This window comes from Pseudopodoces humilis, chromosome 1, assembly GCF_049639895.1.
Source record: "Pseudopodoces humilis isolate 2021_Gansu_Grassland_sample_001 chromosome 1, ASM4963989v1, whole genome shotgun sequence".
In the NCBI taxonomy this organism is placed as follows: domain Eukaryota; kingdom Metazoa; phylum Chordata; class Aves; order Passeriformes; family Paridae; genus Pseudopodoces; species Pseudopodoces humilis.
Genome location: NC_142200.1, coordinates 48,348,702 through 48,374,984, shown reverse-complemented (window position 1 = coordinate 48,374,984; position 26,283 = coordinate 48,348,702). Strand labels below are relative to the sequence as shown.

The window sequence follows — 26,283 nt, the reverse complement described above, 5'->3', positions numbered from 1 at the left end:
AATACTTTAAAAGAGACAGCGGCTGCAAGAACAGGACCCACAGGCATGAAGAAAAGTTGTTTTTCCTTTTGCAAACCATTATATTGCAGATGTGTTTCTGTTAAAATTCCACATGAAATTCTTTGTCTGTTAGACTGATCTTTGATGGCTTTGAAGAAAGGACTATTTGTTTAAAATAAATTTAACTTTTATTTGCAGTCTCCCTGTCTTTCTCTCAATATGGTAAGAAAATAATTTATTATGGGGAAAAATCAAAAAAAATTTTCTTTAAATATTTATAACATGGCTAAAAAACCCAACTAAACAAACAATTTTTCTGTCAAATGGGAAGAGATCCAATTTAAAATGTGTAAAGAAAGACATTCAGCTGAGAAGGCCATGACAGGTACTGCATAGAAAAGTTGTGACACAAGAAAATGAGACCTGATGAAAAATGCAAGGTTATAAGTAAAAGTTAAATACACTAATGTTTAAAATATAAAACAATTGGAAGATATGAGATACAATATCTTAATTCCTTTGAAAGCACACCAGGATGTTTTTGACAAATTACTTCAGACAGGAAGCTTGAATCTTGTATCTCTGCAGCTCCCAGAGCTCTGCTATGATTTATGCAAAGCAACAGTAATCATCACCAGTCAGGGAAAAAAGAGAGTGAGAGAATGTTTTCCCCTCTTGATTTGCATATTCTGAATAAATTTCTGTTACATATGCCTGTCAAATTTACAAGTTCATGTGAAAATCTTTGTGCAGTTTTAGCAGAGATCAAGTAGTGACAAAGTGTGGAAGAGATTCAAAGTAGCTGGTGTGAAACAGTGCAAAGACTTTTAATAGAATGATTTTTAGGTCAACTGGGCAGCGATTTGTTTTCAACATCCATTTCAAAAGACTAAATCAAGTGTCAAATGAAAAATACTGTAGATGAGAAACTATGTAGAACAGGCCAGGCTGTACACTCAGCAGTGCTACAGCCTCTACTTTGCACACCAAAATGGTCCTTATATCACTTGTTTCTGCCATATTATGTCATATCTCAGCCTTTTAAGTTCTTATGTAAGAACTTAACTCAGAAACTAAGTTGCTGCCATAGAATCATGGAATGGCTTGGGCTGGAAGGGATCTTAGAGATCATCTCATTCCAACAGCCTTGCCGTGGGCAGGGACAGCTTTCCACTAGACCAGGTTACTCAAAGTCCCATCCAGCCTGGTCTTGAACACTCCCAGGGATGGGGCAGCCACAGCTTCTCTGTTCAAGCTGTGCTTGCTTCTCTGAGCAACCTGTTCTGGTGCCTCGCCACCCTCGTAGTGAAGAATTTCTCCATAATTCCCAAATTAAACCTGCCCTCTTTCACTATAAAGCCATTCCCCCTTGTCCTGTCAGTATAAGCCCTGGTAAAAAGTTCCTCTGCAGCTAAGTTGTAGACCCCCTTTAGGTACTGGAAGGCTGCTCTAAGGTCTCCCCAGTGCCTTCTCCAGGCTGAACAACCCCAGCTTTCTCAGCCTGTCTTCATAGGAGAGGTGCTCCTGCCCTCTAATCATCTTTGTGGCCCTGCTCTGTACTTGAGCCATTGTGTCCATGTCATTCTTATATTTGGGGCCTCAGAGCTGGATGCAGCAAGTCTCAGCAGAGCAGAGAATATTAACTATACACACACACACATATATATAAATGTAACCACATAAGACATGCCAAATATCATGGTTATTTTTTCTGTGCCTTTTTTTCTCAAATACTAGTGAGCAACAGCAGCATGAAGTGTGGTGTTTTGAATTCAAAATTTGTAGATGGAAAGTAAGCAAGAGGAGAGTTTTTAAAAATAGCACAGGAATGAGGGAGCAGGTGGTCAATGTGCTTCCACATCAAAATGATGTCGTCATGCTCTTTATTGTGAGAAGTACTAGAAATACAAACAAAACCAAAATAAATAATTAGACACAGGGACAGAGTTGAGGCTGTGTAAGCACAGCCTTGACTTAATAGTGCCCTATGTGCTTCATAAGTAAGTGTTTTCATTAGGAGGCTGGGCTTTCTCATTATGCCCATTATGCCTCATTTTATAGCATCAACTGGGTTTTAACAGAGCCTCGATGACATCAAGCTCTTGTGCTGAAAAACAATTAATATTATGCCCACACAGACATTGTCTAGAGTTATATCTGGTGGAGATTTAAAATAACTAGCTCATTTGGACTAGCTATATCGTGCCAAGATCAGAGCTGGCTGAAAAACTCACCCTAAGCTGATTAGCAAGGTAAATTGCAGGTGGAAAAATCCTGTGCTGAGCTTTGTATTGCCAGAGCTACACCAGAGCTGGATTTAGTTAATTAAATCTCTCATGGATAAGTCTGTTATACCTGTTATCACAGAAAAAAAGATGCTCTGCTTTCTAAGGTTGCTTGAGTAGGCAGAGGAGGATATTTTAATAGCTGACAGTCACCCCCTCACCTGACCCTTCCCTGCCCTGTAAGTTGCTCTTGGTACCTCTTTCTAGTTCCACTATCTGCAGTCACAGAGATTTCTCACTCTGGCAGTGAACCCACAGTTGCTTTTCCTTGGGAGCCCCAGCAGCCAGTGGGGTTTTGGGCACACCTGGTGCCCATTTGGTATTTGTGTTCCTCTCAACATCACTGCAGTTTGCTTAGTGGAATCACTGAAAAGATGTGTGAATCACTCACCCAGAAGTCTTTGCTTTTCACTGGTGGAATACACAGGCACAATATTTTGGAAGATCACTTCTAAAATTTATAGTGACTAAATGACCTGGAGGAGATGGATTTGCTAGTTTAGGATTCAGATCTTGCTGCTGTTGTTTAACCTTTGTGGAATATAACTGCACTGGAGCCTGAAGTCACCAGCTATAGCAGATATTTTAAGTTACTGAAAAGAACTATTCAAGTAATTTTGTTAAATCTCTGAATATTTATGAAGTGTCCTGGTGGATTTGGCAATTGTCTCATAATCATTTGGTGCTGCAGCTTATGCTGTTGATGTTTGAGCTACTTCATTTAAGTCATAAATCACACCTGGGAAATAATCACCAAAATTATTTCTGACTTGCATGTTCACCCATCAGAGCCTAATCTCAGTTCCTTCTGTTCTTCAGCATATCTCCTCTTCCTTAAATTCTGGTCTAATGTTGACCTCTTTGCCTTTATTAGTTCTTTTTGCATTCACCCCCGATTTCTGGAAGACTTTCTTACTCATAACTGATGTTTGAAATTTGAGAATCTGTCCTGCAGGGAGTGTTGAATAAAGCAATCTATGAATTTCTGATGCAAATTTTCCTCAAAACTTTGTTCTGATTGTTTGAGCCTAATTGTTATATTAAACATAATTTCTAAGTGTGGTGGCTAAAGAGCTAAAAACATTTTTTGTTTCTTCTATTAAGAGATTGCCACTATCCTTTGTTTTGAAAGAAACATTTGATTTATTCAAAAGTATTTCATCGATTAATGTGAAGACAAAGAAAATTAAAGAAGTTCTTGTGTACTGGGTACATGTGTCTTAGCTGTGCCTCAATGGTCGTGGAAATGATTATTGTAATATCTGAGGCAATTGCTTTGTATTATTGCAGTAGTAACTTGCACTTCAGTCAGACAATATCTACAGATTAGTTTTTTTTTTGTAATGAAATAGTTCAGTTACACAGGCTATGGATAACAGAAAAGAGGGTCACAGTCACTGCAAAGTCACTGTTTTTAGTGCTCCCCAGGGGCCATGGGAGTTCCACACAGGCTCTATCAGGACCAGCCAGTGCTCATCCCACTGCCCCCATCGCAGACATTGGGCACCTCTGGCCAATATCCTACCTAAACTATTTAACTCATATTTTGAAGCATATTACCTGCTTCTAAAAACTGCATATCCAAATGGCAGGAGCTCAGATATTATACCTCAGTCAAGTTTTCTGGGTTTGGGTTATCTGCAGTTGGTACAACTCTGGTCCTTCAACAATCATGTGTCAAGGTGTTTTGGCCAGTCTTTCCAAGGTACAAAGCTAACCACAGTGACAGTATTAGAAACTATTCATTATTAGAAACTATTCACTGGAATGAGGCTATTGAAAAATCTGTGGGGTTTTGTGTGTTTAGGAAAGAATGATAAAACATGGGACAAAATTTAACAACCATCCGTTTTGGTACAGCAGTTAAAATGACAGGAGATACCATGGATTGAAAAATCATCTAAGTGCCAAAAGCACGTACTTAAAGAAATTATAAGAATTTTCTTTTGGAATAGCTCCAGGAATCTGCTATATGTCCTTGGGGTAAGGTTTTATTATGGACAGAAACCTTTATAATGTTACAGAGGAAAATAAATGCTGTCAGCAACAACATTTTTATGCATCATTTCCAGTTCCAGAGAGACGCTGCAGAATAAACATTGCTAATAATGGTAAGGCAAGTATTTCTGTATAATGAAAAATTGATCTAGGCACCAACAGGCACCAACAAATTTGAGAGGCTTTTGGAAAAAATTTCTATCTGTGTCAAGGTGACAGTGGACTTCTACTTGGTTTTTCAGGTGTCAGGCCAGACACTCAAGCTGTTGTAGGCTGCACCCAGACCCTTCTGTTAAATGGTTGATTCCTTGTTAAATATATGAGCTGAGAGTGATGCAAAGAATCAACAGAAACCTGGACATTAGTACCATCCTGTGGGTGCAGGCAAGGAACACAAAACTCCCTTCCCTTCAGTGGGTTATGAGGATGGCTAGTTGCAGTATAATGTACAGTAGCACATCTTCCTAAAGTGATTTTTTTCTTGATAAAAATCAATTCAGAAAACTGGACACAACCTGAAAGCAAACTACAGAAGACAACACACATGTTCAAAGCCTCTGTTGTCCAAAAATTGTTTTGTTAGATTTATTTAAGATTATACTCAAATGAAAGACATAGACTGGGATGCTGTGGAATTTGACTTAAGCCCCCCAGCTACGGGATGCTGTAGCTCTCAAAACTCCAATGGACGGTCTGGAGAGCTTTTTGTTCTGTCATGTCGGGTTCTAAATTAATATTCCAGCTTTCCCATTCAGGAAAACAAACTGGTCTCCAGCAATATGTGGTTCTAATTAGGAGAAGACATAATTAATGTTTCCTAAGGGTGTCTCTCCCAAGAGCAGTGTGGCTAAATACATGTGAATACAGAGTGCAGCAGGGATTCTGAGGCTTGCAGAGCTCCAAGTGATTTAAAATATGTACTTTGATATTCAAATAGGAGTTAAGTGATTTGAAATTAGCTGTGGATATAATAAAGCTGGATCTGAAAGTGTGTAAATTTAAGGGGAAAAATAATACAAGATATTTTGCTGTTACACTGCATCTCCATTTTATTTACAGAATGAACAGAGGTAGCACAGAATTTGAAAACTATAATGAACTTCATAGTGCCATTATGCCTGGAAAAACACTGAAAATATTGAGATTTTTATCCCTCACATGTGAGCTATACAGATTATCTTTCAATTAGAGAAATATGATGTTTAATTGTTTTCATTTCTCTACATCTTCCTGATGTAGAAAAAAGCAATTTGCCTGTCATTAAGACTTTTACAATGTCAGTGCAAATGATCCATGGTTAAGGAGTGGATCAGGAATTTGTGATGAAATCCAGGAGTCTGTCCACTGAGGCTCCGTCTACTCTAGCTAAAAATATACATTCTCAGAATTCTCAGAATTCACAGAATTCACAGAATGGCTGGGTTGGAAGAGACCTTCCAGATCATCGAGTCCAGCCCATGCCCCAGCACCTCAACGAGATCATGGTACTGAGTGTCATACCCAGTCTTTTTTTGAACACATCCAGGGATGGTGACTCCACCACCTCCCCGGGCAGATCATTCCAGTACTTTATCACTCTTTCTGTGAAAAACTTTTTCCTAATATCCAACCTATATTTCCCTTGGCACAGCTTGAGACTGTGTCCTCTCGTTCTGTCAGTTGCTGCCTGCAGAAATAGACCGACCCCCACCTGACCACAGCCACCTTTCAGGGAGTTGTAGAGAGTGATAAGGTCACCTCTGAGTCTCCTTTTCTCCAGGCTAAACAACCCCAACTCTCTTCATAATAGCCCAGAACTTATAGTTCAGTGGCTCTGTCACTGGCATAGTATTCTGGGGGAAGAAAAGCTTATATTAGGGTTCCCATTTTTCATTCTGCCTGTTGCAGATTTGGCCAGTTTCCTGAGCCACAATACAGTTTCCATGACTGCCCAATTTTTTTCTGGCTGTAGTTTCTCATGAGCAAAACCCAAAAGCCCATACCATACCCTGTTTGGTGCAGCTGAGTAGCTCCTGGTGAAGAGGCTTCTGAACTTATTGCATGGTGGAGCATCAGGCAAGAGGCAGTGGCTCCCCAGGGAACAAGTAGCTAGTGGGGACAATGAAGGGATTTAATGTAAAATCAAGGCAGTGAGGTGAAGAAGAAGATACTGATGAACTATTGAAGAGAAAAGCCTGGGATCCTCTAGCCTAGTCCATACCTTGTTCTGGTGGTTACACCCATAAAGGGGGCAGCATTAGCAGAGCAGGAGGATCTGGAAAGTTCTCGGTTGTGTTGTGTGGCAAGTGTGAAAAGAAGCTATAGCAGAGCATAGCTATAATATTTCTGTCAGTGCAAATGCACAAAATAAAATGCACTAATCAATTTTATTGAAAGATAAATTTACAGTGCGGAGGAAAATTGTATTTACAATGAAGTCACACTGCATTCTACCTTTTAGATCTTGGATGACAAAACTTTTTCTGATTTAATTCAGCCACACTGATTACTCATTTTTGTACCAGAATGCTGTGACCAAAATGAAAGAAGATAAGCCCATTTAATTATTCCTAGAGGTAATACTGTTTAATTTAGAAACAAAAAGTTGGATTTTAGACCTTCATTGTTTATGTCTATTTAAACGCCTCATGAGGTCATATTCTTATGGTTAGTTTTTTATCTTAAAGATGGTAAAAAAGTAACACTATCAACAGAACTAAGAAAATACATTTCTATTGAAATGTAACTCATATGACTTCATGGAGTCTTGATAGATTGTCTGTCATTAAGCTGAAATATTTCTATTACTTGTTCTTTGGGTTGGCATTAAAAAAAAGGAACCAATAACATGCTCAAATTCTTGTACCATAGCAAAGGTCAATACAAGAATTGGTCTTTCCTGGTTTCTGGTTCATGACACAATTTTTTTTTCTCTCCTCTTAAATCTAACTAAGGAAGAAAAATCCTAGAAATAATTTTGAAGTGGAATGCTGATTTTATGCAAAATCTAGTGAGGATATTTTAAAGGGAGAACCCTGTATCTGCTTTAGTTTGAAGCTGCCGTCACCATGTCTTTGCACAGAGATAGTACAGGGTATCGGTATCTGTCTCTGTCTCTCTCCCTCTTCGATGCTATATTTATAGCATCCCACTGGCCATAAAAGGTCTGGACTGAGGCTCTGACATTCCACTGACTGCAGGCATTATTTTTGTTCTGGACCTTGAAGTCCAGTCCTTACCCCTCGTCCTAACTACCTCTTTCTTTGCTGGCTTCATTGTAGCTGTATTTTTTGTGCTATTCATCCAGTTGGGAGCTCTTCCATTTACTGCCATTCATTTGGATCCTGGTAAGTGGGTTTTTAATGCCAGAAGGTTTTATGTGTTCAATTATTTTTAATCTGAATCTGTAATGCCAAGTTGATAGTAGCTCCCTTTATTCTTCTTAGCTCAGCAGTTGAGGGATTTGTGGATGTCAGTTGAAGACGTCTGAAGGCTCAGCTGTGAAATTAAAGGAAAGTAGTGCAGGGGCTCTTTTATTTTCACTCAGCTATCTTTGCATATTGTCACAGTACTCTCAAATAAAGCATGGGCTACTGAGGTACAAGAGGAGTTTGTCACGTAGTCTGTGGTCTTAGAGAATGTTTAAATAACATAAATATTTTCTTGTTGCATAGGATGTTATCTTTTCTCTGCTTACAGCAGTTATTTTTTTAAATCTATTTCACTGCTTTCATTGATTGATGGAGCAGATCTTTAAAGAATTACATAGACTGCTAAACAGCACAAGAATTTCCTTTAATATGTAGCTATGAACTGTGGACAAGTACAGAACTGTCTGTCTGCTTAGTAGTAATTTTAAATAGTCAGTTCAACAGTTGCTAAAATATAGCTCCAAAAACTGCAAATTCAACTAACTATGGCCACTAAAATTTTCAGGCCAAGCTCTGAAGTGCTAGACTGATCTTGAGAGGGAGTGTTGCCCTCACACTGAAGGGGGCTGGTTAGTGCACACAGACTAAATGGGTGCAGGTAGCATAGATAAAACTTAAGAGATGGGAGTCAGTCTGATAATCAGGCAGTGCTCCAGACAGGAGCAAAGTCCTTGGAAGTTTCTGAGTTACCTGTCATCTCCAATAGCATCACACTGCTGTATCTGATCAGACTAATGTAACTAACTTATCCTGGCCTGTGAGCAATCTGTCATGTTTCAGAGGATATATAAAACATAATAAATAAAACTCACAGTGTGTAAAAATATCTATGAAAGTTTCCTTTTATGTGCTGTGAGTCAGTGTGGGTCTTTGATTAGGACCAGAAGAGCTGACTGTCCCTGCTATCAGAGTCTTACTCCTATCACAGACTTAACTCCTGAGGACAGTGAGATACAGACCTTTCCTCTCCAGAAGAAAAATGTTTCCTTTGTACATTTGAACTTGTTCTTTTGGTCTGACAAAATGTAAATGAAATGCCTTATTTAACTTCTTAATGGGCAGCACATGCAGTGCTTCATATTTGTGGATCACCTTCCGTACTTTGAAGCCTGGAAGGCTGTGGGAATGCCTGAGCTGAATGCCTGTTAGCACTGTGGCTGTTGTATGAATGATGAAGCCAGCCAACACTTCAAGTAAAGCTGGTGAAGACAAACCATAGTACTCTGCAGAAGGAAAACAGGATGTTCTCATGTTCCTTCCCTTTCAGCATGCAAGACAATATTCTTCTGTATGCCTTAACCTTCCCAGTCAGTGATCACAATTACTTGCAAGTCCTAAACCCAGCTCTGCAGAGCTGCAAGAGGAAGGCAATGAAGAAAAATGAAGAAAAAAATCTTCTGAAACCAAGGAAATTAAGAGGAACTGCATACTACCAGTAGCTAACAAAGCAAAATAAGTAACAACACAAATTTCTGACAGGCATTAGAAACAAGGATGCTAGACAGAATAATTGCATTCTTTTAGACTGATGTGAAAAAAACGGCCAGCATTAAGAGTGAGTTAAAAAGGAACATCAGGTTTTGCCACAGAGACCAGTGGGCTAACACTCCCATTTCTCCTTTTTCCTCAGATAAAAATGAAGTAAATGCATAATCTCATCTGCTTGAAGTCACAGTTCCACTGGGGTCAGGATACTAGCAATTTCTTTTACATAAAATGTCTCTGAATTAGTTTCTTCCTTGTTGACTTCCTGAAACTAAATGATCAAATCAGTTATCCTACAAAGAGCATCTCCCTTGTGAGATCCCTGAAATATAAGGAAGTTTTCCTCTTTATTTTTGGTTTTTGTTGGGTTTGGGTTTGGTTTGTTGGGGTTTTTTTTCGGGGGGAGGGGGGCAGGAATTCATAATTTGTCTTGGTTAGGGTGAATACCTCAGCAGTTATCAAAGAGAATAGTTTGAAATTTGTTGACTTGCTATCAGAGCCAAATACTAAAGGAACAGCCAAGGACTGAAAACTAGGGAGCATAAAGACCAGGGAAAAATCACAGAATCACAGAATATTCTGAGATGGAAGGGACCCACAAAGATCATCAAAGACCAGCTCCTGGCCCTGCACAGAACAGCACAAATCAAATAACTAGATTTTCATGAAGATTGCTCTCCAGTTCTGCAAGTGTATTTTATATCAAAACATTAAATAATTTTTCATTAATATTCACAAAAAAAAGAAGGTGAACTATTTTCCTGTTGTTGTGATTGATATTAAAAAACAATAGCAAATACCTCTCAGCACTGGTTTTGGATCTGTTTTAAATCCTTCTTAACATTTCCTCATTGTAGTTCATTTCTGTTACTAAGCAGGGACCTTTTCAGGGACAATTCTAGTAGCCATGTGAGCCTAAAAGAAAGAGAAAGAAAGGTTATCATATGGATTACTTGAGGCAAGCTTGCATGTCGAAGTAGAAAAAGTCAGTTATAAAAATAGTGAAATAAAAAAGCAAAATAATGACTGAACTGCTGGTTTTAAACAAACAAACAAACAAACAAACAAACAAACAAACAAACCAACAAGGGAAAATCTTTCTGCACTCAACTTTCATCCCATTTTGAGGGGGGAACTACTTCTCACCCGGTCAAAATTTGCACTACAAGTGACTACAAGACAATCAACTGATGATGTGCAAATTTAAACTTAAATGGGCCTATCATCTGGAGGAAGGGTCTTGGCAATCTTTAAAAGAAAATAATTTGGATTGAGGAGCATGATATTACTTTACCCAGTGCATACAGACTGGGTCCCTGATTAAACTGTAAAAGTATAATGCACAATAAGCCCTTTTAAATTGAACCCTGGTACCACATACAAAACAATCACTGTAATGCACATTTGAGAAAAGCTGACATCCTTCTCAATCTTAGTGTTTTAATTCACTGTTGTAATACTAAATGGAACATTAAATTCAATCTGAAAACTGGATTACTAAAATAAATGAAATGTTCATATATTTTTGTTTTATCTTTTACAGCCTTGTTGGATTTGCTTATACCTTTAAAAATAATTTATTACTTCATTATCTCTATTGTAATTGAACAAAATTATTTATACTATCTCTGAAGAAGTCATGCACACAGAGTTTCATTAGTTTGCAGTAATAAGTGAGCACATAAAACTTGAATAGTTTGCAGTAGCAGGGAGCCAGATACAAATGAACAGACACAACAGTGCAAAGGTTTCTGGCCATGACAAGTGACATGTGAGCATCTTGAAACCTGAATATGAACCTGTCTGAAAGTCTAAATCACAACATAAAAAGATAACTCTAAATTCATTGCAGTTGATTTTTCAAGTTCAGTGTTAATTTGTGTGAAGTTGGGCATTATTTGTATGCCATCTCGGGAATTTCCTTGACAATAGTCCTTATGCTTGCCCTGTTCTTTTTCAGACTTCATCCTGTTTATTTACCCTCAGAAAAGTGCAGTGAAACCCAAAATTTGAAGGCACCCATGATGTCATTACCGTTCTACCAAAGACACCACGAGCACTATGACCGTGCGTACCGCCACAAAGCGCTGTCGTCCACCGTGAGCCAGTACCAAAAGGAGACAAAGAGCAAATCTGCCGTCTATGCTCAAGGATCTGCAGCTTATGCCAGGGGCTCCGCAGCCTACCGCCACTCGTCTGCAGCAGGCTTCAGCCTTGACTCCTCAGCAGCTTACAGCCATGGCTCTTCAGCCTACGACCTCGAGTCGGCAGCCTACAGCTATGGATCTGCAGCCTACGACCACTCTGCCGCGCAGAGTAAGAGATCTGCTGCCTACAGCCTTGACTCTGAGTCCCTCAGCACCAGCTCAGCTGCCCACAGCCATGCATCTGAATCCATCAACAAGCTGGCTGCAGCCTACAGGCTGGGATCTGAAGCCTACAGCATTGGGTAAGTAAATCCGCCTTCAAAAGAGCATTCTGGCAGAAAAATGCCCAACCACTTTCCATTGGAAACAATGGCAGAACTCTCTTCCTCGTCCTTATAAAGTTCCTCTATGACTTGACATTGATGTATTTTCCTGGTCTGGTGTTTTCCCTTGGCATTGGCAATGGGAAGGACTGTGGTCAGCTTAGTTTGTTGGGCTAATCCGCGTGTGAAGGTTGGACTGTCATAAGAGTAGCAGTGTCAATGCTGATGTGGCTGAATGGTCACATATTCACACTCCAAACTGGTTAGGCATGAGCTACCCCTCCTTCCAAGTTGTTTAGCCACATTAATACAGCTGAATTTTAATATGAGGAGTTGAGATAGCTTTGGATTGAGGCTGTCTCTTATCTGGCAAGGTTGGAGTAGTAAAAGAAGTCAGAGTTCTTCATGCAAGTTTAAGTTGATGTGTGCATACATGATTAATTCTTCTTTGGCCTAATAGTTTCACTTTTGTGCTGAGTGATTCAAGAAACTGAAAATTTCACACTGTATATTGCTTGAGGCATACTATTTCCAAAGCAAAAATAACCTGAAGTGTCCACCTTACATGAGAAGTTATGCTTAGCTCTCATGTTTTTTTTTAAATTTAAGACAATAAATATTGCTCAAGCAATAACATTAGCAGAATATTTTTGCTATAATAGCCTCATATTATTTGTATGTATATGTCTCAGAGATTTACAGAAATTAGGGAAGTATTAAAGTAAGATTAGAGCAGCTGTTAACAATAGAGGAAACAATCAACAAATTATAGCTCAAAACATCTGCTCTCTGTTATATTAATATAAAATTAAGAGTACCATCAGCAGAACTGATCAAAATTTGTCCACCAAAAAATTTAAATTTTGTAAACTGAATATCCTCCCAGGATTGTGGATAATGGTGAAATCTTGACCAAAACCAGTGAGAGAAAGACTACACGTACCACAGTAAACAATACCTTGTGATTTCAGCCTTCACTTGGCTTTCAAGAAGCTCAGGGTCCAATCTGTATTTGCCAGAGTTTGTTCAAGAATTTGAACCTCAGGCTGTTACAGCCCAGGTGAGTGGCTTTACTTAACTCCTCACTACAAGAAAGACATTGAGTTGCTGGAATGTGTCCAAAGAGGGGCAACAAAGCTGATGAAGGTTCTGGAGCACAAGTCTTACCAGGAGCAGCTGAAGGAATTATGGCTGTTTAGCCTGGAGAAAAGAATGCTTGGTGGAGGCCTTATCACTCTCTACAACTATCTGAGAGTGTAACCAGGCAGGGGTTGGTCTCTTCTCACAGTTAACAAGACAGGATGTGAGGAAATGTCCTGAGGTTGCACTAGGGGAGGTTTAGATTGGATATTAGGAAGCATTTCTTCACTGAGAAGGTGGTCAGGTATTGGAATAGGCTGAGCAGGGAAATGGTGGAATCATCATTCTTGGAAGTGTTCAAAAAATGTGTGGATGACAGACTTAAAGACATGGTTTAAGGATGGGCTTGGCAGTGCTGGGTTACTGGTTGAACCTGATGGTCTTACAGGTCTTAGTGATTCTGTGATTCTATAGCTGAGTGTCTTAGGCTGGACTGTATCCAGTCTTTGATGTTGAAACTATTTTATTTGTGTAGATAATTAAGCACTGAGTAAAGCAGTGATAATTTCATTTATAATCTGCTGGTGAAGGGAAGAAAACTGGAGGTGGTGGGACTGAGGGTTATGCTTCCAAATGGAGCTGGGTAGGGGAAGATATGCCAAGTTTCTGCAGCAATGCAGCTGTGCCTGCACTCTGTTGCTGACCCTAACCCAATGCTTCCTTTTTCTTGAAGAAAAGGTTTCTATAAAAAAAGAACTTCAAGTAGTAAAAAATGATTGTTAAAAAAACCTGTTTCTGAGTCCTGCTTGCAAGCACTTCAACTGCTACATGAGTTTCTTCTGAAACTTGTGCGTTCTCATTAAGAAGTCTAATGTCAACTGTGTAATATTGAAGGAAATTAAATTGCTTAGTTGAGAGAGAACTTAAAAAATTCCCAAGTTTCCTGAGGTTTTGCTTGAGATTAAAGTTTTTGGCTTAAAATAGCATATTTGCATATATAATACTCTGTAGTACAGGAGTTGCCAATAGATTTTGCAGAGATAAGAATGTCTCAGCTGCAATGTCTTAATTTCTCTGATCCTGTCATGGTATTGGAGGTTTGAGAAATTCATTGTTGCTAGCTAAGACAAGGACTCTGGAGATTAGATACATGTGATTCCAAGCTCTCTTACAAAAAACTTAATTGGCACAGGAGACAATATTTCTGAATTAAAATCTCAGTATTTAACTTGGATTTATGTTTAATATAGCCTCTATGTTGATATTTCTTTCTTTTGTTCAGCCCATATTTCTGCAATTTGCAAGAGGCAAAGCAGAAAATATAATGCAATTCTACAGTTAAATGTAATTCAAATTTGAAGGAATTATTGCCAAATTTGCACTGTCTTTCCCAAAATACTTCCAGGGGTAATGTGGAAACAACAAGTGTTAGTCAAATAAATTAGGAAAATCAGAGACTTTCTGTTTTCATCTATATGAAAAAAAAAAAAATAGGAAAGGAAAAGTGTAGGAAAAAATAAAAAGAGTCTTCCAAATCTTCCAATTTTCTAGAAGTAGAAAAGGCCTTGAATTGCAATGCTGTATCTAAATTACCTCAACAGTAGTGTTTGCTTGAAACGAGAATGGATACACAAATCCAAATCCAGACAAAATTTTTCAGCTAACAATTGATGATTTCATATCAGTGAATATCATCATCAAATATACATTTATGCATAATGGATATAGTTTTGAAGAAAAACACCATTAAGCCCAACAGGAAAACTCAAATACTGTTTTTATTCAGGTAACTTATTTTTTTAATCTAAAGTAGCTTCTGTTAAATTTATTGTTCTTGCAAAATTTAAGTCTCATTTTTTTCTGTAGTCACAGTACAGAAAATTGTTCATGAAGCAACAGTGTTGATGTGCTACAGAATGCTATGTGAGGAATTTATCATGGGGAAAGCAGTGGAGAAGGACTAGGAACTAGGTAACCTGCAAGACCTTGACCCGGACCCAGTTCCCTAGAAGCCTTGCTTGAGGGGAAAATATTCCCAGAGTGTGAACACAGGCAGTTTGAAGGAGCCATAGCTTGATTTTTCAGGAGGATGAAAAATTTCCCAAGTGCAAGTGGCATGTCTCCCACATTTCAAGTCTTCTTCATACCACAACAGCTTGAGGAAGTACAAGGAGAGAAATGAAAATGGTAAAATCAAGAGCAAGTATGGAAGTTTGCAATTCTGCTGGTTGCAGTTGGCTAAAGGTGCAAACCTCTGGGCTCCAAAAAGAAAGGGCATCTCACCGTGCAGATGTTGCCTCTTCACACCCAGCCCTCCCCACCAGCTCGTGCGGATGTCTCTAGCCAAGCACTTCTTCTCTGGCTTCAGCAGAGGCAGGAAAAGTGGCACGTGCTGCTTCTCTTGAGGCTCTGTACAGGTGAGGGATGTATGCCTCCCACAAGCTGATGGTGTGGCCAACCTATCCTGTTCCCCATCCAATCCTTGGGGACTGTCAGCATGGGCAGGCTGGCTCCTGTGGGAAAACCTTCTTCCATAGCAGTGCTCCATCCTCCATGTGCTTCTGAGAAGCTTTGAGTCAGATCTGCCAAAGCTGCTTATAGCACTACAGGGCTGTCAGACAGGACTGCTGGATTAAACTCATTTAACTCTTTTTTTGTGGAAGCTCAGTGATTTGCCTTTGCTCAAACTTTCACAGTTTTCCATGTGTTATTCTCCTGTCCAGCAGTATCAGATAATCCCATTGTGTCACAGACAGATTATCTGCCACCAATAGGGTCATTCACCTGCTTAGAGGGGAAGCAAAAGTTACTGATGTGGCTCAGGTATTGGTGTGTATTTTGCAGGTGAGGTGAATCAGCAGAGAAGACATGGTGTAGTTCAGGTGTACCAAACAAAGAGAGGAGAAATGCCTTTCTAACTTGCAATTAATTATGCTGGCAGTGAGTGCCAATGCTCTTCTGAGCACCTTTGTAGCCAGGATAGGAACAAGGTTGAGTAAATAATGCACTACCAGAAACATGAGAAGACCATGATCTTGGCACTGCTCATCCTTTGGTTTATTATAGGTGAGGGTTAAGAAGCTGGATTCCAGATGTCATACCCAAGCATGGAAATTGTTTTAATGAGACCTGCTCTGTGGAAGCAATTCCCCTTCAAATAAAATGTTTGTGGAAGCTGTGTTAGGGAATATTGCCAGCAATATTGCCTGGGCTTGTGACAAACCTGTCAGCAATTTAAAATTAATATAGTCATCAGAGAGCATTTCTCATTTTCAGAGGCTGAATTTAAAGAGTTCTTTTCTGAACATATTTTTTCTCCCTTTCCTTTCCTGTAACTGGGTTTGCCAATCCACGATCTCCTGTTTACAGGAAGTTAAAATACTGCATATTGGGAAAGAAACAGCTGCTAAAAAGAGAGCCTGGACAAGGCCTCATGGCTAATGGAGCTTCTCCAGAAGGTACAGCTGGTGCAACCATTGTGTATAACATCATCTCTTTCTGCATAGGATGAGATAACATGATTTTGAAGAGGTGTAAAATATCTTATATGTGCCTTTTCATGCAGGAGTGAAATAAGTGAAGAATAGGGTGTTGTGGTCTGCTTCCAGAACAGATTTCTACATCCACTGGGTGCAGACATTCTTTGGGCAGTGTGGGAAACCTGTCCCTTCAGGCACAGAAACAAGGGCAGTGCCAACATATTCTCTCTCTGAGAGTAAGACACCAAAACAGACCAAAGAATCTGTTTGTGAGCTGCAGACGCCCTGCACAGTGTTTTCTTTAGTTCCTCTGTTAGGCTAGAGGGAAAAGTTAATAGCATCTGTTTTTTACATCTCTACAGAACAATACCTGTGCCTTTTACAGCTCAGTGGCTCTAATGAAAAAACAGAAAAATGCTGCCATTGATATTTTAACATGCTGAAAACCACCCTGAAGTAAGGACAGTAGGCTTAGGTCAGCAACCTTGATAAGACAGTACAGATAATATCTGACCTGGAAAAAAATATACATATGCTAGCTGGGCATATCAAATGAGGCTGAAAGATGTTAAAAGGTCATGGTACTGTTCCTCCCTATGAAACTAGAGAGCACTGATACCCTGCTCTTGCTCCTCTGGGGAGATTCTGTTCCACATATCAGGTAAAAGGTTGGAGTGTTTTAAAATAAAGGGCAAGATTTTAGAATCTGGTTCAAGAAACAGAGTCCTCCTTTGGGCCACCTAAATAATAGTTTTAGGCAGGATTTTATTTTTGTGTTGCACAGGAAGAAATAGTAAAAACACAGTAAAACAGGGGAATAAACCTCATGATAGAATAGTGTTTAACCTATTTTCTCAAGCAAAGACCTCCATTTGAATATGTGTTTCTGCCAGCCTGCATCTAGCTCTGCCAGAACAGAAGCAAATTGTAGAATTCAGAAAAGATAAATATTTTCTGGTGCTTTAAATTTATTAATCTAATCTCTTGGTTTATGAAGTGCAATTCTAAAGAGCATTTTTGAGTGACTCTAGGTATCCCTCTGAAAACACCAGCTGGGTGCTCTGGTATGGTCATGAAGGTGAGATATTCAACTTCAAAAACTTGGAGTGTTTGAATATAAAAACAGCCTCCAAACAAACAGAACCTATAGCAATTTATTCTTTTCAAATAACTTTAGAGAGATAGAAATGGAAGATAGTAAACCCCCAGTACCATACAGGAAAGATCTCAACAAAATGCCTAACAAGGAGTGATGGGGACTGCTGTATATGCTTCCCATTAATTCCCTGCATGAGTGTGTAATCTGGACCCTAAATAACAACTAAACTGACTGCAAAGTCAAACTCTCTTTTAGCAATAATATGTTGGTCTGGATTTAACAGTGCTGTAAATACCTGAGTTGAAATTTTCACCACATTTCAACTACATTTATGAAAATAGAAACTTCTAGACATTTTAACTTAAGTTCAATTGGTAATGTGATCCTTCTTGATCTAGAAACAACCAGGAATCTAATGGCCTCCTAACAGGTTCAGCCTAAACTCTGAGGAAATCTAATGTCTGTCAGAGTCAAAACTCCAGCTTTGACCCATTTTTAAATAGGACAGGAATAAAAGTCACCTGCTAAGTAAAGATCTGAAGCTCCTTACAGACTCTATTTCAATTAAGAAAAATAATGAAAATAGCTTGCCTTTGATGTTTCTTATCACTTACTTGATGAGTTCTGCCAGTGCATTTGTGGTTTGCCATAGTGATTGCACCACATCATTGTCCAACCCAGGAGTAAGGCCATTGCACACCCTGTTTCAATGTGTCTCTTTATTTTACTCCACCTGGACTGTTCCCAAGCGTTTTCTGCTTGAATCTCTGTCCCTAAAGCTGGATCTGCCTCTCTTGTACTCTGTCCCTGGCTGTCCTGGGCAGTGCCTGGTGTCAAACCCCAGAGCCCACAGCATCTCTCTCCTGTAGATGTGGTCTGTGCCTTGGCTGACCCAGTGCTGCCTGATGTGGGAAACCCTTGGCCCCAGTCCTGCAGTGTGTGCAGGTCCATCACCAGCTGTGCCTTCTTCTGCATGGAAACCAGATTACAGGGAGAGGAGGAAGGAAGGAGAAGCAGTGCATGGTTGCTTTTACCTCCTGCACTGAGCATTTCTTGGCAGCAGTGCTGTAGGCTCGGTGATGGTGGCACCTGGGGAGCACAGAGGAATTACATTAAGAAAAACAGCAAGAGAGACAGAGATTGGGAGACTGATTTAACAGGAACTGGGTAGGGAGAGAATGCAGCCTGGGAAAAGGGATGGACACAAAGAAATGAAAGAAGGAAAGATGGGAGAACGAAAGTGGACCTGTGTTATCTCACACACAGTCTCAGTGGATAGATTACTAGCACGTATTTTGGAAACTAAGTGTGTTGGTGGTGGTACTTTTGCAGGGATACAGCCTAAGGAAAACATTAGCCCAAGGATATAATATTATATTACAATTATGCATGTGTAACATTCCCAGGGGCCCAGCCTTAGCATGGGTTTTGATACATGTGTACAGCGTGCTGTGTAGAGACACCAGTGTAAGCAATCCAGGGTGTGGGAAGCAGGTTATCCCTGACAAAGGCACATGTCAGGGCTAACAAGCCTTGCTGAGAAACCATCATTCTGCTCCTGTATCTGCACATGTAAGCAGGGAGTTCATACTGTGTAGACAAATCCCCAGACCAGAAGACTCATGTGTGATTTTCTATGGTGATGCTGCAAGACAGGTGAATAGACACTTTGGGGATTTATAAAAGGCTGAAAAATAATTAGCATATTCCATTGGTATGGGAATTAGAGATGTGTTACTTTAGCAAAGGAGGACCAGGTGTTTCGAGCTTTGTTTACACAATTCGTAACTATTAAAAAAATTCACCTAAAATGATTTCCTCAAATATGATTCATGCTCTTCAGAGCCCCCCTGAGGCTGATGAGGATGAGAGGAAGCTGTTCCTCCTTTTCAGTCATCCTCCATTTATCTGTGCTATCTTAGATGGTGCTACTTCACTCAACTCTTCTCTTCCAATGTATTGGAGCAGTGTGTGACAGCAGTGGGAATGGCAACACTGGTTTCTGAGCAATGCAGTGCCCTACAATTTCTGTAGAGAGACTTAAATGATCTTCCCAAGTCCCAAACCAAAAGCTATTAAAAGTACATTGCTGCCAGGTATATTGTTTACTCTATTTAGATTTAATATCAAGGGGCATAAGCGGTATGTTTGTAATGATGAGATTGTTAAAAGTACACCTAATTATGTTTTTAGTAACTTCAAAACTATGGCTATTAAAAATTATAAATTCTTGATTACAAAACAATGCAGCAAAAATTTTTATTACTTTAATTGTATTTAATTACTTTTATATTACTTTAATTGTACTTTTGAGTGCTTCTTAACAGCTTTTTTCCTGATTTTAACAATGTAATTTTTATTTCAGACTGAAAAATTCCAACCTAATGATAGAAGATCAGTCCTATAAGATGAGTCCCAAAGCAAAGAGAGCAAAACAGAGTTTGATATCAGAAGACAAAGAGAATGAAGCCTTAGACTACTCAGTGCCCATATTCACAGGACGGTATGTTCATTTTCATTTTGTTTGGTATCTTATTTCTGACATTTTATTAGCAAATTATAAAATAACAAATCCATTAATCTGTCTTTACACATATGGATCTTATGGTGATAGTTTGCACTTCACACGAGTGATAAAAAGACAAAGAGAAACAACTGACTGGCAGAAAATTGGACATTGTTCATCTATGTGTCTGGACTTTGTTTTGAACACATTGTCAGGGCCACTTTCTATGAAATGAAAATATAATTAGAACCCCACTGGGAACCTGACAAGCACATTGTCCAAATTATTTAGCTTATTCTTTTGGTTTGAAGACTTGTTCTGTGATCAAATATCTCTTACCAAGCATTAAACATAGAAACAGTGAAACAAAGTGCTAATGTCTTGTCCTGGCACAGGGAAAACCTGGAATAAAACCAAATGCTTTCTCAAATCCATTGTAATGATTCGTACTGATCTCACATGTTGGTGGTATTTATTGCATGGTTACTACTGATGTAATACATCTTACTGCAGCAGTGTTCTCAGTAAAGCTGAATGTGAACTTTATGTGAAAGCCAGAACCAGCATCAGCAAAGAGGCTCCCCTGCCCTTTTTGGGGTATGGCATGGTGATTTCAGTAGGAGTCTCCAGCAGTTCCAGCATAGTCACTTGTTCAGATTAATATAGATTGGGGTGTAGAGGAAAAAACTGGTTACTGGTTAGAGGCCAGGAAAAAACTTCTTGCCCACCTGCAGTTGAACAGAAACCTCCCTTCAACTTGTCTTTCCTCTGCAGCAGATCATTTTTCAAGGGACATTTCCAAGTTTTTTTCTGGGAGCCAGTGCTTTTCTGTCTACTTCTTAATGAACACCCAATGCACTTCTGCTTTATATCCAAACTTGTGGTTTCACATGAACTTAGTTCCAGCTTGTCAGTGGAGGGTGTTATTTCTCTGGCCTTCTGAGCATTTGTGATGCTTTTGTAATGAGAGCAGTAGTTTTGGTTTTTATTAACTCCCTCCCACTATCTCAGAGTAATTTTTTCTCACATTGTACATTCCTGTGCTGGTTTCACTGCTCTTTGATCCAACCAACATTAAGAAACATACTGCTGCCTCTTTTAAAAATTGCTTTGGAGTTTCATCTGTATCTTCTGTGATAGAAACACATAAAAATGTGACAGTCTCATGCAAAACTTGAGACAACATATTCTCAAGGCTTCTCACTACTTTTGCATCTCAGCCAGTGTTTATATTTGTGTAGCAGATTTGCAGCTCACTGTCATCTGTCTCCCATGCCCTCAAGCACAAATATCCTCCCTTTTTATTGTATCTTGAGTCTACACAAGTAAAATTTATAGTATTGGGCAATAGTTGAAAAACACAACTTTTGATTAGTACTTAGCTTTTTTACAGGCCTCTGTGATCTTACTACATCATGTTAACATCTTAACAAATATTAAGAAATAATTTATTTTATTTTTTAATGCATACAGTAATATCTAACTCAATGAGATTGTGTGGAGCTTCATTTATTTGTGTCTGTAAAATATTTTGGGCCTCTATTTGGGATCCTACATTAAAAAGTACTGTCAGATTCTTACATCGTTGTTTTTTTTTGGTTTGGTTTGGTTTTATCTTTTTTCTTTTCTTTTTTTTTTCCCTATTTTTGGTGTTAACCATACTTTTTGCTTATGGCAATTCAGAAAGTTGAGTGTGCTTTTCTGCCACTGAAATGATCCAAAAAGTTTTCATTTTGTTTATGATTTATTTTTATAAATTTTTAAAAATTAATTAAAAAGAGGATATGATGACTGTTGAATGCTCAACTCAACATGGCATGAAACAGTATCTGGTTTAGGCTTTTCACTGTTGGCATCATGCTCATGACCACATGCCAAGACTGTGGAAGTTGCATGCCACATTCCAGTCAGATATTTATTTTTGTTTGAAAGATAACAGCTGAAGCCCATTGAACCATGTGCATGCTATATGTCATTCCCAAATTCCCCAGTGAAATTGATGTGTTGTTTCCCATGGGCAGAGAGCTGTTAAAAGGAATAGTTATTTATAAAGGTCATATCTCTGTGGGTTTGTTGGGTGACCTTCAGCGATGTGTCACCATTTCCATTTTTTAGTTCTACTTCAGAACCCTCAGGTTCTGCTGTAGAAAAAATATTTTGCTCAGATTATTCACTTTGCAACTGATCCTTTTAAACACCTGAGCTAATCCTTGCAAGAGAAGATTGTGGACAGCCAGACAGAATTTTAGGCAGTAAAACACCCAGAGTTTGATGTAATGCCATAAGTGCTGAAGTTTCTGAATGTAGCTCATGGAATTATTTACAATCACTAGTAAGCCTATGCCAAAGGACTGTAGTTGGCAGATATCCTTAAAACTATATTTTGCCTTTGCCATTTGGGGTTGGATCTGGTTGTATCTGTTTGAAAACAATTCTCTACTGAAACCCTTGAGGCTTGACTGTAAAATCAACTCTTAAATGGTATGGTTTGCTGGTTTAGTGCATTTGGCATTTCAGGGAACATGTTTCTCTTTGATCTGGGAAGATTATAACAGGGAGAAATTATTAGAAAATCTAAATATTTAATACTGTTGATCAAAGGCATCTGGGGATTACAACTGCAGATGACTAGGATGGGATCTAATTTAGTCAGAGGATATTCATCAGCTCCCAAAAGATGCCTAATGCCTTGAGAAACAAGTCCATACTGTGAAGTTACTGAGATCTTAACTGCTGTAATTAAGGAGGAAAGAGTATTAGTTTCCCCTTGAAGAAAAATGCCATGGATTAATTTAAAACAGAACTGTAGATAGCTATATTCACATTAATTATAGTGATTTTTCAAAATTGTTTTTAAAAATCTCTTCCATATATCTGTAGCTTCAGGTGATATTTGTGGGGACAGCTGATGTGCCTAAGTGGAGTGAATCTATCATTCCACTGATTTCTTAATAATCATTCTCTTAAAGCAGGCTGAAACACAGGAAGTTGAGTTTGAGGGTGGTCAAATCTCTATGCTGTTAAGTAAGATTTTTAGTCTTGTCAGCAGCTGTTAAATGTAATTAAGTTTACAGTGCATTCCACTGCTTGACTGTCTTGTGTCTTGCTGAATTGACTTCATAGATAAGGCGCTGGACACTTAATTCTGAGCTTAAATTCATAATTTTTGAGTATTGAGATGTGCTATTGAATGCATAATATTGACAATCTTAAAGAAAACAGAAAAAAATCTTCCTTCTATTTTTTTGCTTTGTAGTAGTAGTAGTGTTCTATGATAAAAGAGAGGCGCTCTAGAAACAGGGGTGATGTTTCTATAGTGCTTGCAAGATGGCACTTAGTGAGAACTTAAACAGAATTTGTTCTCTGTGTGCTAATGTTCCCTTAAAGTAACTAAATTCAGCAGGACAATATTAATGCTTCTTCTCAAGTCAAGGAACTCTCATTGCATATGCAATACTACAGCAGCTGTAATGTCCTGACAGTGCCAAAACAGTTTGGCTTTAAAGGTACATCCACATGTGAGAGTGGAAACAGGATTGCACCCACTGAGAGCTCTTTGTGTCTCACTTCTCAATAAAGCCTGGGGAGGAGGCTTCAAGAAAGTCCATAGTTATCTTCCTGGAAGCAATATAGGATGGAATTTTCCATGAACGAAGAGAACTTTTTATTATCTACAATTATATGGGGGGGTGTTTATAAATCATGAATGAGGACATTGTTTCACAGCTACAATCATCTACTCCCCCTTTGGCAGTGTTGTTACGAACGCTGCAGCTGTAAGTTAGTACCTGAAGATCTGTGGTTTTGCCTTACACTCATCTTTATAGTGATGGAGATAAAAAAACACAGAAGGATAATGTTCTGAACATGTGTATGGCATATTTAGAGGGAGAGGCCCTGAAAATGCCCATGACTTTTGACAGTGAAATGCTCATTCTTTCTGCAGAATCCCTCCCATGTTTCTGCTATGAATACATATGAGAGTGTAGCAGCAGAAGTGTGGGCCACTGGAGTGGCTAATTTAGTAGCAAGTAGAAATGGAACATATTCTCAGCATTTTCCAATGGCATTCTGCTTTTAAAAAATTCTTTCAGAGCAGTGAATATCAGTGGTATCACAGACACCGAAGAAGAGAGAATTAAAGAAAGTGCTGCATATGTTGCCAAGAGGAACCTTTTTGCCACAGGGGAAGGAGTTAGTGTCAGCAAGGTGGCCAAGACAACTTCTGAAGAGCAACATCATGAAAAAAAATCAAGGAAAGTTGCGATCCGGGAGTCTGCTGAACGTGTAGCCATGAAGAAAACGGTAAAAGATTAGAAATGAATACTTAAGCTGGGAAAGAAAATTAGTCTTTTTTTTTTTTTTTTTTTTTTTTTGGTGTTTGTAAACTGCCTAGCACACCAGTGCCCTGATTTACTCCATGGGCAATCACAAGAATGGTAGTAATAAAGCCAAGTATTTTCAATGCAAATCTCTTGAATTACTTAGAAGTCTTATTATCTAGGTATCAAATGGATAAGGAGAGAGGCACTGCACCCAAGGCAGGCACCAGGAACACTTCTGTTGTGCTGAGAGAAAAGGACAGAGTAGGGGACCAGGGAAGTCTCTTTGGTCATTGCCACACCTATTTAAAAGGCACAGCATCTTTCCTTCACCTGGTGGATGAGGCAGATGCTGGGGAAAGAATAAAGGTGTCTATATATATAAATATCTATATATCTATATATGTGTATGTGTGTGTGTATATGTATATATACATTGACAGATATAGATATAGATATAGATATACATATATATATCTTGCTCATAAGTAGGTGAATGGGTAATTTCTGCACTTTATGGCCTGAGAACAAGCTTGTCCAAAGTGTTCACCCCAGAGTTTTAATCATTGGGTATAAATTAGGACAGAATTAGGGTAAATTAGGTGTAAATTACAAAAATCTGGAACTGAATCGCTAATTGTGCGCATTATTGTCCAACTTCCTAAAAAATAACACTCAGAGCATAGTTACAAATATGTTGTCACCAGGTCAGCAGGACATGTAGGTGCAAATATGTTTGATTTAGCAAATATATTACTTTATTTCTATTAGTATACTATGTATATTACTATACTATCCTATACTATACTATTACTATATTTTATTATTTATTGTTTTGAGCAGAAGAATTGGCAGTATGCTTATAGAATATCCTTATGACATAAGGTTGTAAGGAAAGGGTGTAAACACTTTCAAAGACCAGGTAAAAAAAGTCAAATTCAACTCAACACTTGAGAAACAGTGAGGATGAAATTTGATAACAACCATTGGAAATTACTACACACAGAAGGAAAAGACCAAGTAAATGAGGAATACCTGGCTAAATAGAAGTACTTCAGGATCTGAGAGTTATAAAAGGTCACAAATTTAAAGTCAGTCAATTTAATGAGAGTTGTAGAAATACAGGTACCAATCTAGAGTATTATCAGTGACACATAAGGGGCAGTTATTTAATTGTGTTGGAATCTGTTTGGCTTATGATAATGAGCAGTCACTGTTTGATGAATGTTGAAGACAAATAGAACCTGTCCAGGACTGAGAAACCATTGTAAGGAAAATTAGTATTGCCCAGGTTATAAAAGTCATCTTTTAATAATCTGAATACCTGTAATTCTCAATATATTTGAAAGTTAGGGCAGAAAATAAATTATTTAGTTTGCAGAAAGCAAGATTGATACCATATTAGGAGTTTTTTTTCCAGCTTTGTGGATAGTCAAGGAGTTGAACCAGTTACCTTGGGAGGGTTTTCATCCTATCAGGAGGAAAGATTTGAAAGCAGTTCTCTCAGAGATGATCTTGGCATAGAGAGCCTTGCCTTACAGCACAAATACAGAAGGCATCTGAGTTTCTGGCCTATTTCACCTTCCACTCTTTATTTAAAGTAATAAATAAGTAATTAAATGTGGAATATTATTTTACTTATAATAGTTTTGAGGGAAAAAGCCCTGTAAAATCAAATCTAGTTACTTTAGAAGGAGAACTTATGGAAAATGAAATCTGTCTGGATGTTTAAATAAAAATTGCAGGGAGGGATTGCCTCTTCTTTTTTTTTTCCTTTTTTTTTTTTTTTTTTCCTTGTTTGTTTTTTTGGTTTGGTATTAATAATTTGCACTTCGGGTGTATAATAAATTGTTTCTTTTCCAGCTAGAAGAGACTCAGGCATTCCATAAAAAGTTGAATCAAGATAAACTCTTACATGCTCCTGAGTTTATCATTGAGCCCCGTTCTCACACTATCTGGGAAAAGGAAAATGTTAGATTTAATTGTTCCGTGGCTGGCTGGCCTGAACCCCGTGTTACATGGTAAGTTTGGATCCCTGGCACTAAAAGTCACCGCTTAACCAGAGTCTGAAGTCATCTTAGTAAATGTGGTCATTTTTCTGGAAAGATAGAAGTTAAATTAAAAAACAAACCAAAAAAATCAGGTACTG

General features: G+C 38.5%; 1 protein-coding gene across 3 annotated transcripts in view; it reads left to right on the top strand.

Annotated features, from left to right (window-relative positions):
- The first annotated feature begins 7,473 nt into the window (after positions 1-7,473).
- MYOM1 (myomesin 1) overlaps positions 7,474-26,283 on the top strand; it is a 73,053-nt gene continuing 54,243 nt past the window's right edge. For all 3 annotated transcript variants that reach the window (XM_014256868.2, XM_088051341.1, XM_088051338.1), the window contains exons 1-5: positions 7,474-7,609; positions 11,139-11,627; positions 19,672-19,809; positions 23,907-24,117; positions 25,998-26,155. In XM_014256868.2, coding sequence (XP_014112343.2) covers positions 11,200-11,627; positions 19,672-19,809; positions 23,907-24,117; positions 25,998-26,155 — 935 coding nt within the window. In that variant the 5' untranslated portion in view covers positions 7,474-7,609; positions 11,139-11,199. The remainder of the gene's footprint in view (positions 7,610-11,138; positions 11,628-19,671; positions 19,810-23,906; positions 24,118-25,997; positions 26,156-26,283) is intronic.